At 43.2% G+C, this 12,961-nt stretch overlaps 2 protein-coding genes across 3 annotated transcripts in view; both read right to left on the bottom strand.

The window, feature by feature from the left end:
- Positions 1-12,961, bottom strand: part of HOXA3 (homeobox A3) — a 46,331-nt gene that overhangs the window by 23,882 nt on the left and 9,488 nt on the right. For both annotated transcript variants that reach the window (XR_006018746.1, XM_042044470.1), the window contains exon 2: positions 8,954-9,058. Coding sequence is in view for 1 of the 2 variants with exons in the window: in XM_042044470.1 (XP_041900404.1) it covers positions 8,954-9,058 (105 nt within the window). In the remaining variant the exon portion in view is untranslated. The remainder of the gene's footprint in view (positions 1-8,953; positions 9,059-12,961) is intronic.
- On the bottom strand, positions 10,267-12,849 carry HOXA5 (homeobox A5). The gene is made up of 2 exons (XM_042044474.1): positions 12,019-12,849; positions 10,267-11,045 (listed from the first exon to the last, which is right to left on the bottom strand). The coding sequence occupies exons 1-2, from the start codon at positions 12,578-12,580 to the stop codon at positions 10,795-10,797; spliced, it is 813 nt and encodes a 270-aa protein (XP_041900408.1). The 5' UTR covers positions 12,581-12,849; the 3' UTR covers positions 10,267-10,794.

Below are 12,961 nucleotides of genomic sequence, written 5' to 3'. Positions count from 1 at the left end.
AACTACGAATTTAAGTCCGTAGGTTCGGTATGCCTCGTCTTGGGTTTATTTCTTAATTTTCACTTCCATGAGAAAACGCTAGCGCCTTCGCAGAAGTAACTCACAAACCCTGGTGTAGGAGGGCGAGGGCACTCGGGCACTTCTAGGTTGCTAAAACTGAGACTGTTAACGGTATTTGCAGCTCAGGGGGAAACGAAGCAACCGCCCTGACCTTAGGTAATTGAAATTTGATGGTTAAACTAATTACGCTCTTATTCTAAGGGGGAAAAAAATGCTTATTGAACATCAGCTAGTCTGCCACATTTGGAGTAGGCGCGAACTTTTCGGATTATTTTTTTCATCTTTAGAGGAAAGCATATAAACACATAGAAATATTTACCGCACCCTTAGAGAATATAATTGCTGAGTGGCTAATCTCATCTGCTGGTATGGGAAAATACTTCTAATATATCAAGCGTAAATATGATACGGTTTAGATCTTACCCTCCTAAAGATATTACATTAACAGTTACCCAGGTTTAAATTCAGATTATTGTCTTTTGCAGTTTTATAGATAATGGATACATGCAATAAAATTCTATTTGAATATATATTCTATCTAACAAGACACACATCGTATCGATTTATATTTTATCCACAGACACACAGCCATGCACATTGCATGCGGCTTGTAATATGTTAGAACATTTCCAGCACTTGGGTATACTGGGATACTTATCTAAACAATCACTCATTTCGTCCTACTATCGAATGTCTAATTTGTAAAGAGAGTTAAAACACATTTACTTACTCATTTCCAACAGCACATCTATGGAACTCTAACTGGTGTATAGATAAGTTTCTCTATTTACTCTGCGTGGAGAGGAAATGCGGTTACACACACGCGGCTACACACAGAGACAGCCGCAACTGTTCAACAGCACACGTTTGACAGAAAAGGGGAGATTGTTTTATTTATATTCAAAACAACAACAAGGAGACAACAGCAACCTATTTCCTAAAAGAAAAAAAGGTCCCATCTATATGACTGTAAAAACCAAAAGATTGCCGAAGCAATCCACCACGATAGCATTTTCCCGGCGTAAAGAGATACATGCACACACAGAGACGCATACATACAAATACCTGCCGGCTAGCACCAGATGAATTACACTGGGGTATCGTAAGTATTATCCTCGGCATAAGTCCTGAGGCACTCTGGCCGGAGCACTACAGCGGGCTGCTGTGTTCCCACGCCACAGTAAAACACAACGAAAAGTGTTGTCTCGGTTTGTAAGCTCAGCGTTATATTGGGAGAGTTGACCGGGCTCTGCTTCATATTATTTACTGTGATTAGATCTCAAAGTTTCACCGCGCCTCTTTCTACGGTGGGGCTCTGGCGCTTGGTTACAGAGAGAAGGACTCAATTTTGTATACGAGTGTAAATCTGCAAGGTGACCTGAGCTACTCAGCTCAAGTCTGGTTTTTTCGTGTGGTTCTATTAGTCTGCGAAGATGTGCTGAGTTTGAGGCAGGACCTCCAAAAGGCCTGTTCCGTGTCTTTGTGGTTTTGTTATCATAAACAAGAACCCAGCCAAGACCACCAAGTGTTATCTTGCACACGGCCATTTCGACATTTTACTGCAAGATTTATGGCTGTAATAAACAATCTCAAACCCCTTTTTTCCCCCAGTACTTCCCTTTAACAAACTTGTACCATCACCCTAAGTTCTCAAAGAAAGAAAAGGACAGGATAAAATAGGCCAGCTCCCTTATTTTACCAGAAGGACTAAAGGCTCGATTTCACTGGAGAAGGAGACTTCAATCAATTAATAAAGAAGCGAGAGTTTCCTGGCCGAGGCTGGCCGAGAACAGGATGGGGACAGCACTGGAATTAAGTTGAGAGGGAGAGAGTAAATGCTCATGCACCAAGAAGAGGCAACTCAATACATACCGAAAGAGGGGGGAAAAGGGGATCCCTCTTTTTCTGGTGAAACAGACAAGCATTCCTGCTACCCTCCACATACGCAGCTAAAACGTAATTACCACGAAAGAGAAAAGAATAATAACAACAGCAATAATAATAATAATAGTAGTAGTAATAATAATAATAGTAAGTCAAGTCAACCTCTCGCCGTGCCGGGCATCCTCCACCGAGAGCGGTAGGAGGAGGAAGAATCGCACTAGCAGCCTGGCTTGACTTTGATTTGAACCATTTTGAATATATTTAGTCCCAGCTTTCCCCTCTTGAATGCGAGGCTGTCCCAAGTTTCAAAGTGACCGAAAAGTGACACCGTGTGCATTTTGTTTCTTATTAATCTTACACATTGACAGTCTTTGTTAAATAACAAGGCGTGCCCTTCACCAGGCGACATTTTCATATTTGTTAGACGCGGTGACCTGAAGTTCACCTCGGCCTTGGACTTAGTTTTTCTAAAAGGTCTATAACAGTGTCTTTTAGATAGCAGGGTGCTTTGCCCAGGTCACTACTTCTAAGAGAAAAATAAGAAAAAAATCGAGGGAAAATGTAAACGTTATGGAATGTATCGACTGTATTAATTTCTTTGTTCCTGGGAATGATACAACCCCGAAGCTGCTCCTGCCTCCGCGGACGAGAGCGTCCTTCCCGATGGGCGCTGCTGGGGCAATGTTGGCATTTTTGCCCCAAGTTCAGCATTTGGTAAAAGCGGTGGTTTCCCTGGCACTGGGGCTCCTCTTAACAACGGGATAGTTGGCGGGATTTGCTCACTCTGTCCTGGTGCGCTTAAATAAACACACGTAAAATGTGATTTGTGCCCGGATTTTAAATGAATGGGCTTTTGAGCAGACCTTCCACGCCAGAGAGCAGCGTACTGAATGCAGAGAGTGAAAGGACAGAAAGAGTTCGTCTCAAATTATTAACTGTTCTGTTCTAGCCTGTTGCCTTTCTTATTTTTTTCTTTCTTTTTTTTTTTCTTTCTTTTTTTTTTTTTTGGGGGGGGGGGGGACAATTTAAACAATAATTGAAAAGAGTCCATATGTATATAAGTCGCGGCTTCAACTTCTTTGAAATTATTCTCGTTGATATTTTTATTCTAAACCAGATTTAAAATATGGAATCCGGACCACTAATTGTTTTAGTGAGGAAGTAAATGGATTTCTGTCACCTACTCTTGAGTAAGCCGATTATAGTAACAGCTTTCATTCTGGGTATATCAAAGACGCATTGTTATTCTTGGAAACAATCCGCCTGCTATTCTCTAACAAAATAGATATTTGGCTACGGTTTTTAGCTTGTTATCAGGCTTCGCTCTTACACCAAATAAATAGTCTGCATGTGAAAGTTTATATACTATCTCCAGAGCGGGCAGGCTCCCTAACCGTGCAGTACCAGGGCTCGCTACAAGTGAGCAGCAGCAACAACTTGTGAACAGCGTCTACACGCCGAGCAAACACTTGCATTACACACTTCCCAGGCTTCAGCAGGTACTTTAGGCACAATATCCGATAATCACTTTGGCTAATCTGATATCTAACCTCTCGCGTACTTGTTCCCAAGATACAGCGCTCGCCTGCCACGATCCAGCTGTGTCTCTGGCGAATAATTCACGCGTACCAGTTAAACAGAGGCCGGTTTAGGCTGCTGCCTTGGGAGTGGAAAGGCAGCAATGCGTAGTTGGGGGTGAGGTGCGCTCTTTCCCGGATTTCCTTGTCGCACTGTCCCCTCCTTCACACCTTTCAGGTCTGATTATGGCTATTTGGGAATATCCTTTCCCATTTCCACCGACCCCTGAATCGCGATTATGTCCTCCAGAATGAAGTTGCTGGACCAATATTGGCTAGTTCTCCCTGCAGACACGTCTAACCAAGGAGCTGAAGCTTTCACTCAGAGGCGGCACTGGGAACAAAAAATCCCAGCAATGTGGGAATCTCTCTGCGCTAAGAAATTCCACTAAACTTTTTCTTGGAGGAGTGAAGAGGGGTGGGTGGCGAGAGGAAAAACAACGCGTCCTACTCCCAGTTTCGCTGGGAATTGTCGCCCCGGGTAATTCCAGAAGGCTGTGAGAACCCTCCAAAACACGGAGAGGCGCAGGGCGCCAGCTTCTCTGTAATATTTCCATGGGTATCGCAACACGGCTCCACCGCTCCTCATTTTAAACGAGGTCCTTCGGACCAAACATATAGCCCGTATTATCTCCGGCATGTCCTGTTTAAGCACAGTTTAGCGGTCGCTACAGAATTGAGAGCAAAAACAAAGACGCGGCTAGGATCAATACACGCGTTAATAGCTTCGCTCCTATCTTATCTGCCTGCCATTTTGCAAAGTGAGAAGGCGTAACATTAAACCTCTTAGAGCAGGTTATTATATAATAAACAAGGGTGAGGCATTTTGCTACCTGACTTTTGGAGGAGGCAACATCAGTGTCTTCTGTGGGGGTAACACGCGTGTTTACTTGCCGCGGCTGAACCCGAGATATTCAGACACAAATGTGGCTGATAATTCAAGATGAAATACAACGTGTATTACTCTTGAAAAGAGGAATTTTCTATCCTTTCCTCGGTAATTGAGGTCATTCAGCCAGTAGGGTTCACCTGGAGTCCATACTGTGATACACACGTAACTCAAAGCTATTTTATCTTTTGTGCTGATAGTCAAGATCTCGGCTATAACATTGACATCAAACTCTGTCTGGGCGAATGACTAAGAGTGGTGCAAAACGTAAACTTTTGACCCTCAACTTTTTGACCTGCAGTTGTAACGCCCTTAACCACAAAGATATACAAAAGCTATGCAGCTTCTTTTAGGAGTAAGAGACTCGCACTGTTTGTTTCAATACTTCTGCCGTTTCCCCCAGCTTTCTAAGGGCGCTTTTTTCTTCTTCTTCTTCTTCTTGCTGTTGAGAAATCGGATACTTTTGCATTTTTAATTATTTTTTTTCTTTTTCTTAATCTCGCAGCTTTGTAAAATGCTGTTAGATCAGTTTGCACAGCCTTTCGGCAGCGTTGGAGGGAAGCCTGTTACTCAAAGGCGCTATATGGTTACAATTGCAGGTGAAATGCTGGGTAAGTTCTGGGCGTGAGGTTGGAAGGAATGGAGCGACGAGCGTTGGGGGAAAAGCTGCAGCTCTCTGCTGAAGGGTTTTAGTCATTTCTCCTTGATTTAAACATAAAGAAACAACTCTAATTGTTTGCGAAGCCTTGTCTAGGCAAACGAGTTGACTGTGAACTTGGTCTAAAGCGAGCTCTGCTGGTGATTCCTAGGGTGTGCAGATTTATCTTTTCTGCATTTACTTAACCTGGCAGTGAACTGCACGGGCTGCCATTTATTATCCGGAGACAGACTTCACCTCAAGCAAGGACTGTTCCACAAAATTGCAATAATTACCCAATAACCTTCATAGCAAATATTATTATTGAAAAGACATTTTTGGGGGGGAGGGGATATAGAAAAGATTCCTTTTGCATGTTATAAGGCAAAATCCATGCAAATTTTGCACACTCTCTGTGTCAGATTTGATATTGTTTGTGCGCGTAGCTACAGGAACATGTGACTGGGGTGGTCCATGAGTATTTGCCTTCCAGAGAGACATTAGTGAAGATGCTTTAATTTGAAAGGCATAATATTTTCAAAGATGACCAGACGACTGTGGGAACTGTGGTTTTCTGCTCTAGCTAGTAACCCTAACTTCAAATCGGGAAGATTTTGAGGGCAGGAAAGAGAAAGAACTAAGAAAGCCAACGACATCTTAACCTAGTCAGGAGATTTACTTGTGTCTGCACTGAATGCGTTAAATCTGTATTTGCGGGGATGGAAGGGGCTCCCGTATTCAGGATTTGAAATCGAAACCTCCTGATCCCCCCCTCATGATCAGTTCCATTCAATTTCCCATGGAGCAGATTGCAAACTCCTCTATTGTCACCCTTCCACAGATACACACTTATTAAATGTAAGGAAATGGCAGAATAATAATTTCCCTGTAATGTTATGAAATTAGGGCGTTTGCATGGTTTAGACAAGGCTGCAGAGCTGTAATTTACGGATGACTTTCCATTGGATTGTTATACTTCTGGTTTAGAGAAAGTTATGTCTTGCAAAGTCACTGGTTCCACACATTAAGACAGCTGCCTAATCTTTAATTGGCCTTACACTTAGACAGGAGATACTACACGCAAGTATTTCTTTCAAAGGATTAGGTAAACTGTATTTCGAATTGCCGAACGCAACTTGCCATTCCTAAACTAGAAAAAACGCGCACTTATTAATCCCCCAAACACATCAGAAAAATAACATGTGCAGATAAAACCTCTCGCTTGATTCCCTGTGATAATGCCCCATGACATTTTCCCTCCGAAAACAATTCGGACCTGGGACTATTTTCACAGAGTTCGGCAGCCTGGGCTCGTTTGAATTTCAAATTTCAAATTTCAAAGCGTATTAAGAAATCTTAATGCATTTCTGGGTTTGAATGGTTTCAACTGTGATGCTTAGGATAAGGCAGGGCCAGAAACATGGTGAAGTTGTCATTTCTAGCTAACTTTCTTTTGTTGTTAGTGTTTCTTGCAGTACAGGCGGGTTTATACGCTTCTGGACTTAGGGATATTTTTCTTTTCCGTAGTTCTTGAACGTCTGTACATTGTTTTGTGTGGAATATGGTCCAGAAGCCACATTCAAAAATGTGGAAAATACATGGTAGCAAATCTTTTCACTCTAGACAATGAAAAATTACAATCCAGGATTTTCCAGGATCCTAAAATATTAGTCAAACGGGTGTCTGTGCATGCTTATATATTCACCAGATAATTCAAATAGCGCAGTGTTGTTGAATATTGAGTAATCATGAGCTGTTTGTGTCTAATATAATTCCCGTTTACAGGCAAAGGGTTTTCCTTGGAAAAGGACCCATATATAAATGAAGACCAAACTTTAAAGGGTTTTTCATGCCTTGCCTCAAACTATAAAATTTTATGGCATATAGTATAATATAATACACGCCTATCATATATAACTTTCTGATATTCCTATTGACGAGAACGTGTCAACTAGAGTGCTATAAAATCTCCAGCTGTTTATAAGGAAATGATTTTCAAATGTGCATTTGGATATGCTCTTTTAAAGACTTTCTCTTTTTTTTAAATATGAAATATAGGCAGATGTGTTTGTTTAGTGTTGATAGGAAGGATCGACAGACACAAAGGCATCAGACTATTTATCTTCCACGAGGGTTGACTTTAAATAATAAATGTTCTTAAAACTGAGCTCTTTGGGATGAACCTACCTTAGATACTACCATTTCTCTAAAGACAAATAAATTAAAAATAGGAATCAGCTAGAAATATGCAGACCTTGCAGAGGTACACAACAACCTTGCCCTCCTAAAAACCCTGCACCTTTCTCCCATTTTTGCTCACAGTAGCAAAAGCAGCCTAAACCACAATATTCAAATGGCATAGCACTAGCAAAATAAAACAAAGCCCATCTCTCACATCAAACCACCCTACTCTTTTGCAAACCCGACTTTATGACACATGAAGGAAAACAGTGCAATCTGCTGAATCAATGTTACTCCAAACCTGTGCAGAGAAAGATAGCCACAGCTGGTTTGGAGAGATAGATAGATAGATAGATAGATAGATAGATAGCAATTCTCAAAATTCTACCCTAGCCCCTGACTAGTCTGTTTGCACCCCCCGAGATCACTTGCCAAAGTAACGGCTCTGCGGATAAGGATCAGGCCTTAATGTTACCCAGAGAAAGATAGAGTTCCTTTCACCCTTTCATTCAAGTCCTGGAAATTCAAAGACTGAAGTTAAATCCGGCCATAAAGTTTATTGCTGAGTAATCACACTCTAGTGAGAACAGTCCACTTAAATAAAAAGAATGTTGAAGTAAACACGCAGCTGGGGCCTACCCAACAATGGCAGCCAGCAATATAAGGCAGAAAGGGAGAGAGCAGAGCTAGGGGGATATTTACAATCTTCAATAAACCAAGCCTGTATTTCATAATTTGCAGCACTCTAATGACCTGTAGTCTCTTGTATTAATGCTACAAGTTACAGTCAATTGGTTCGCTTTAAAAGAAAAAAAAAAGGAAGCCACAGGAACATATATATGTACACACACGTACACACCCTTTGTATCCATGAATACACCAATGTGAGACACATATATGCATGTGCACGGCTTTACACAGACATACACACTGATTTGTACATGCAGGCACACACACATATAATTTAAATATATTTATATTTATGCAGTGACATATAGAATCAGGAAAAAGTTACAGCAACGTTATGAATGCGCATCCCCAAAACACACTACACAGCCGCAGATGTACATATACACACAGCTAAAGCTTTCTGCACAACCCAATGCAGAAAATATGTATCTAAGCGGTCCAGTACAGTCTGTGCCATTTTAATACTGGCTCTGATGTGCAACATATTTCACCAATCCAAAGATTATTACCATATCATCACGCCTCCAACTCTATCATGCCTACATTAGATGCTGCCCAGATAATATCGAGCCCAATCTATTTTGTTTCCCCCTTTTTTTAATCGCCTGCAGTAACTACTCTTTGCTAAACAAAACCTCTCCAAACTTGGAGAGTCTATTGGAGCAAAGGAAGTAATTATCTTCTGTGGTAGTCAAAGTGATTAAAGCTAGGCCCCAAAATCCATCTCTGCCAAAGTCGCTTATTGTGGTTTACTTTGATTTGATCGTTAAAATAGAGAGCTAGCTGCTGCGAGTGAAGGGATGGGGGGGAGGTATTTGCAGCACAACCTGGATCATTAGTGCTTGATCCTGCCTCTCAGGCTCGGTGGGACCGTCCTGAAAACCTCCAGGCAGAGAGGAAGGGAAAGGGAAAGAGAAAGAGAAAGAGAAAGAGAAAGAGAAAGAAAGAGAGAGGCGAGAGGCAGCGAGAGCGAGCAGGAGCCTCAGCTTCCCCACTGTACAAATAAACTTTAAGGAACTTGTGCACAAAACTTACCTTTGACTTGCAAGGAGACATTTTTCACATAGTACTGAGAACTTGTGGTTTGGATACTTCTGTCCCTAAACCTGACAATTTGAATGGCCAGGAGGCACACGTAGCCTGCAAAAGAGTCAAATGAAGTCCAGCGTCAGTGAGATTATATGTTATGTGGTATATAATGTTGGATGTCAACTCCCCAAAACCATAAAACTTACTTTAATGGCACCACGTGACTTTTTATAGCCAGTGAGCCTATCTGTCTGTGCTATGGATGATTTTACGATCTAATTCATAGACAAAACCCTATTCATTTGGCACCCAAATGTCATATAGCCGGAACTAGGGCTTATAAAGTTTACTGTTTTATAACTTTTAAGGGAAGGCATCAATGTAACCAGTCAGTAAATGTGCAAATCTTTAGTTGCTCTTAGAAGCTCAGAAGAGTTAACCATTCAAGCTCTGATGGGGTAAGTAACATTACGTTTATAGCAAACTAATTGTAGCGAAGAAAACCAAAAATCTTTAAAGGGTGAAGAGTGGGAATGTGGCTAGAGAGGGTTACTGATAGACGCAGAGGGCTTGGACATGGTTGTCCTGAAATATACTTAATGAAACCACAGGAGAAATTCTAGAGCGATGCAAACACACCCTGGAGCTTGCAGCATATTTTAACAAAGCACATGTTTTGGGGTTTGGGTTTTTTGTTTTGTTTTGTTTTGTTTTTTAAATTTTAACCATCAGCAAACAGCTAACAGTTGATTCAGCCACAAAGGGTGTTGATTGTGGTCCTGCGATGCAGCTTTCCACCTAGCGAGAAACAAGCAAGGAAGAACTTATGGTCAAACTTTCAATTAAAAATACTGATAGCGGACAATTGCAGCATCCACCATTTGCAACGTGCAGCAGGAGCCAGGTAAAATATTATAACAAACTCTGCACGGGCTAATTTTTTTTTTTTTCAGAGGCAAATCAGGAAGCACAACTTCTTGCTTTGCACAAACCAGATCACAAAAACTTTACAATAGAAAGTTTATTTTTTTGTTGATTTCCAGTCAGGTTTTTTTAAAAACAAATAATAATAATAATAATAAAAAAAAAGCTGATCACAGTTTGCTCAAACAGCCAGACTTTGACTATATTTGTAACTTTGTTCACAAAAAACATACATCACAGAAGCTGCGCTTAATAAGAGCCACTTCTAAGAGTTCGTGCAAAGAGTCATATACAAAGGCACAGCAAGGACATACTGCTTGGAATCACAGTTTTCGTCACAGATTCACTATTCACTACACGTAGGACAAGTTCAGTTGATTTCATCATTTCACCTCTACAACAGCATTAATTACACAGGAATTATATAGGTAGTTTGAATAAAAATATTTTTAACAGCTTGGAGCTATACAGACATTAACACTTGACCACACATGCACAGTTAAGCAGGTTGAGTGCAACACATAACATTTGTACTAAACCGGGGGAGGGTTTCCTTTCTCTCTCTCCTTTTTTTTTAACTTCTTTTTTTTTTTTCCTTTTTGTTCTTTTTTGTTTAGTTTTGTTTTGTTTTAACAGTTACTTCAAGTAACACAGCTCGCTTCATATAAATAAGTTAAAACATCTATTATTTTTTTCAAGACAAAGCCATTCAAGACAAAGAAATGTACGATAAAAGCAGATCTACTTATACACGCGAGAGAATGGTAATAAACAGGCTCATGATTAAAAGATGAATAAGGGCGACAAGAACAGGGTTTCTTCACAGAAGTAACACAAGGAAGTTTTAGAAAGTCAACTTAGTACTGACATGAGACGACGCAGGGTCAGCTAATACTGCTCAGTACTTTTAATTGATCAAACGCTTAGGGACGGAATGCCCCTCCTGCAGCTGCCATGCTCATACTTTTCAGCTTATTATCCTTTTTCCATTTCATTCTCCTGTTTTGGAACCAGATCTTTATTTGTCTCTCTGAGAGGCAAAGAGCATGTGCTATTTCAATCCTTCTTCTGCGGGTCAGGTATCTATTGAAGTGAAATTCCTTTTCGAGCTCCAAGGTCTGATAGCGGGTGTAAGCAGTCCGAGCCCTTTTCCCTTCTGGTCCCCCTATGTTGTCTGGAAGAGAAAAGTACATGATTTAGATTCTCAGCAGCCACTCGGAGCCTTCGTGTCTCATTGCAGCTACCAGCGACCAGGACCGTTATTCTCAGTCCTGCTTGGTTTTGTTTCTGGTTTGGATAAACACTCAACAAGTTTCCCCCTTCAGCCCCTCTTAGGAAAGGCTTGGGGGAGGGGGATTTGGTAGTCTCGGTAAGTTTTCGCTTGAATTTGCGATTCGATTTTTTTTTAATTGAATTTTTTTCTTTATTTTTTTTTTCTTTTTTTTTTTAACAAGGTTAATTCTCCCCCATGCCTCCTCCAGATAAGCTGATTTGGAGGATGTGTCTGCTGGTAGCTGGGTTTTCAGAGTTGAGAGAGCAAGGCTGAAGCGTGCAGCCCTTTCCCACGGCTGAGCTGGGGAGGCTCTGGGAGGCAGCGAGCCTCCGGCCGCTCTCCCAGCAGCGAGGGCAGGGCAGGTACCCGGGGCTGAAAGTTGCTTCGCTTCCCCGCGCCCCTCAAGCCCTCTCCTCCGAGTTTGGGGCGATTCGCCCTCCCCCCTCCCCCACGGCTTCCCAGCAGTGAAAACTGCCCTTCTCGCCCTTTCCTATTCTCTTCTTAATATGTCTAAGCAAAATAAATGGGGTCAGCCGCGCCGTTCCCTCTGGAAGACACCCCATCCGGAGGAGAGCCGGGAGCAGCCTCTGCTCCCGATCTCCCTTCGGCAAGGCGCCTTCTACTCCCCCCGCCGGCGCTGGGAGCCAGGCGGGAGGTGTTTTCGGGGCCGGGCGGTTTTTTCCTTTCGGGGGGGACTCGCCCAGAGAAGGGAGCGTGCTTCCCTGCGAGCAGAGTTGTGGTGTGCGCGGAGACTGCCCGCTCTCACGCCCTCCTCTCCCCCTCTCCCCGACCTTGCTCGGCGCAGCCACCCGGTTTACATTAAACCCTCCTTTTCCTCCAGAGAAATAAAGAAAGAAGAGGGTATTTGCTTTACCATGACTTATGTGCAGTTTTCGCATCCAGGGGTAGATCTGGGGCTGTGAAGGCTGGGCTGTGCTTTGGTCGGTCGGGGCACTTGCCTGCTCGCTGCTTGCTGGAGTGTCTTCCTCAGTCCCAGACGAGGTGCCAACCCCGTCTCTGCTGATGTGCGTGTTGCTGCTGGAATTGGACGAAGTGCTGGTGGAGTTGGCGAGGGAGTTTTTCACCCCGTGGTGACTCTCGCTGACAGGCGAACCGGCCACGGCGGTGCAGGGCAGAGGGTCAGGGGGAGGCGAGTGGGAAGACGTCGCGGGCTGGTTGTACCTGGGCTCTGTCGAGGCAGAGGTGGTGTTGGCCGGGTAACTGCGGGGTCTCTCATTGGCACCAAAGTGGGTAGAAGCAGAGCGCCCGACGCTGAGGTCCATGCCATTGTAGCCGTATCCGTACCTGCCGGAGTGCATGCTGGCGGAGTCCCTGTATTGCTCGCTCACCGAGCTGTGATCTCCATAATTATGTAACTGGTAGTCCGGGCCATTTGGATAGCGACCGCAAAATGAGTTTACAAAATAAGAGCTCATTTGTTTTTTGATATGTGTGCTTGATTTGTGGCTCTTGGTCGTTTTGTGCGTCTATAGCACCCTTGCACAATTTATGATGAATTATGGAAATGACTGGGACATGTACTTGGTTCCCTCCTACGTAGGCACCCAAATATGGGGTACGGCTTCACATCACGTGCTTTTGTTGTCCAGTCGTAAATCCTGCCTGATGACCTCTAGAGGTAAACTCGTGCACTGGTGGGGGAGCTGGGAGGGCGCGGGCGGCCCGGGGCGCGCCTCCCGTGCGCGCCGCCGCTGCCGCCGCCCGCCCGTCCGCCGGCCTCCAGCGCCACCAGGAGTTGACCTCTAGAGCTCATCAGGCAGGATTTACGACTGGACAACAAAAGCACGTGATGTGAA

Source organism: Corvus kubaryi, unplaced genomic scaffold, assembly GCF_017639235.1.
Source record: "Corvus kubaryi isolate FWS band 111438036 unplaced genomic scaffold, C.kubaryi_AGA036_p1.0 37398, whole genome shotgun sequence".
NCBI lineage: Eukaryota > Metazoa > Chordata > Aves > Passeriformes > Corvidae > Corvus > Corvus kubaryi.
Note: the sequence above shows the minus strand (reverse complement) of the source record. Positions and strands in the feature narration are given on the sequence as shown.

Excerpts from the sequence above, each read along its gene's own strand:
- HOXA5 (XM_042044474.1), bottom strand. The coding sequence starts at position 12,580 with ATGAGCTCTTATTTTGTAAACTCATTTTGCGGTCGCTATCCAAATGGC. Across the intron at positions 11,046-12,018 it reads AAAACTGCACATAAGTCATG|ACAACATAGGGGGACCAGAA; the intron begins GTAAAGCAAATA and ends TTTCTCTTCCAG.